The 1,465-nt window shown below is 40.7% G+C and overlaps 1 protein-coding gene across 1 annotated transcript in view; it reads left to right on the top strand.

The window, feature by feature from the left end:
- The window catches only part of LOC107296043 (mRNA-decapping enzyme 1A-like), a 20,079-nt gene that overhangs the window by 9,115 nt on the left and 9,499 nt on the right, over window positions 1-1,465 (top strand). Inside the window, exons 5-6 of the mRNA XM_015825383.1 lie at window positions 136-295; window positions 777-842. Coding sequence (XP_015680869.1) covers window positions 136-295; window positions 777-842 — 226 coding nt within the window. The remainder of the gene's footprint in view (window positions 1-135; window positions 296-776; window positions 843-1,465) is intronic.

The raw sequence follows: 1,465 nt of genomic DNA, 5'->3' as shown, positions 1-1,465 counted from the left end.
ATTGTGCGATATGAACCACAGTACACAAAATGTAAGTTCTGGTCAAAACCAATTCCTAACATCAATGACTTTGCCAAATACAGGAGATGCTTCAAACACATCACTTCCCAGTGTAGATCTTCTTCAAAAGCTCAGGTTGACACCACAACATGACCAAATGCAGCAATCTCTTATTAAACCCCAAGTAGCACCAAATGCTTCTTCTGCTATTAGCCAACTGGCCACACCAGATTGTTTCAAGGAATCCCACATCAAGCAACAGGCTTTGACTGGTAAAGTCATTCATCCCTATCAGGTAGGTTATTTCGAGTTGAATACATTTCTTGTGAAATTGTTTGTAAGTCATTGCTGATAATGGCTCCCGTGTCATTATTCCATGGTCTTTGTTGTGTCTGAAAATACCATCATAATTTCTTCATTTTGAATGACGGATGCCCTTCTCTTAATCTTCTAGATCAGCCACAAGTTCAGTTAATTAACATGCTGTTTTGAGCTACAACGCTACATATCTTTGGAGTTGGGCTTTGGAAATTCTCATTAAACTTGATTCCGATTCAGTCAGTGTGTATGTATGAATGAATGAATGTACAGTGTATATATAATATGTACAGTGTATATATAATATTGGTAATACAACAAGTGTTGATGACTTGGATAAAATAAATGTGTGTGTGTATATGTGTGTCTGGTGAGATTGGCTATTTCAGAATAGTACAATATCTGCAAGAAAGAAATTGTACATAAAATTGTACTTTATTTTCATTTTAAATTTGTAGGTTACACAGCAAAATAAGGAGCCTGAAACATTTCCAAATCCTAAGGTGTTGTCAAAAGCAAACCAGGTACATATTAAAAACCAGGCATTGTAACATTGCCTTCATAGAAAAACTTCCCTCTTCAGCCTCTCTTAATTAATTAATGAGTTGAAGCTGAATATACAAAACAAACTTATTTGTCAGCTTCGGTTTTGCTGTTCTAAAGAATATCTGATTCCGTCAGACATGGAGTAAATGTTGTTACAACTTTAATATACTCTGTTGGAATAATAATATACTTTACCTGAAGTAGCAAGTTTCTTGCTACAATCAAAAATGCTCTTTGTATGCAGCTCATAAAATTGTTGCAGCTAACTACCGTATATACTCGAGTATAAGCCGAGGTTTTCAGCCCATTTTTGGGGCTGAAAAATGCCCCCCTCGGCTTATACTCGGGTCAACTAAGGAACTAAGGGGTCGACATAGACGGGAGGGGGGGGAAACAGTTCCAGAGGGAGACAGCCCAGTAGCAAGAAGCCGGCGGTCCGAGCGGAGTGGCACAGAAAACCTACCAGTCGACGTGAGAAGCTCCAGTGTTGCTGGTAAGCAAGGCTTGGCCTCCGCGGCCCGGTTCTGCTGGACCGGCTTTCACGGCTCCAGCCCGGGGACGCCAGCGGCATAGAAAGCGGTTTGGCGGCGCTGCCGTGGGC

Source organism: Protobothrops mucrosquamatus, unplaced genomic scaffold, assembly GCF_001527695.2.
Source record: "Protobothrops mucrosquamatus isolate PMUCROS unplaced genomic scaffold, P.Mucros_1.0 scaffold2613, whole genome shotgun sequence".
NCBI lineage: Eukaryota > Metazoa > Chordata > Lepidosauria > Squamata > Viperidae > Protobothrops > Protobothrops mucrosquamatus.
The sequence above is the reverse complement of the archived record's forward strand: the minus strand, read 5'-3'. Positions and strand labels throughout refer to the sequence as shown.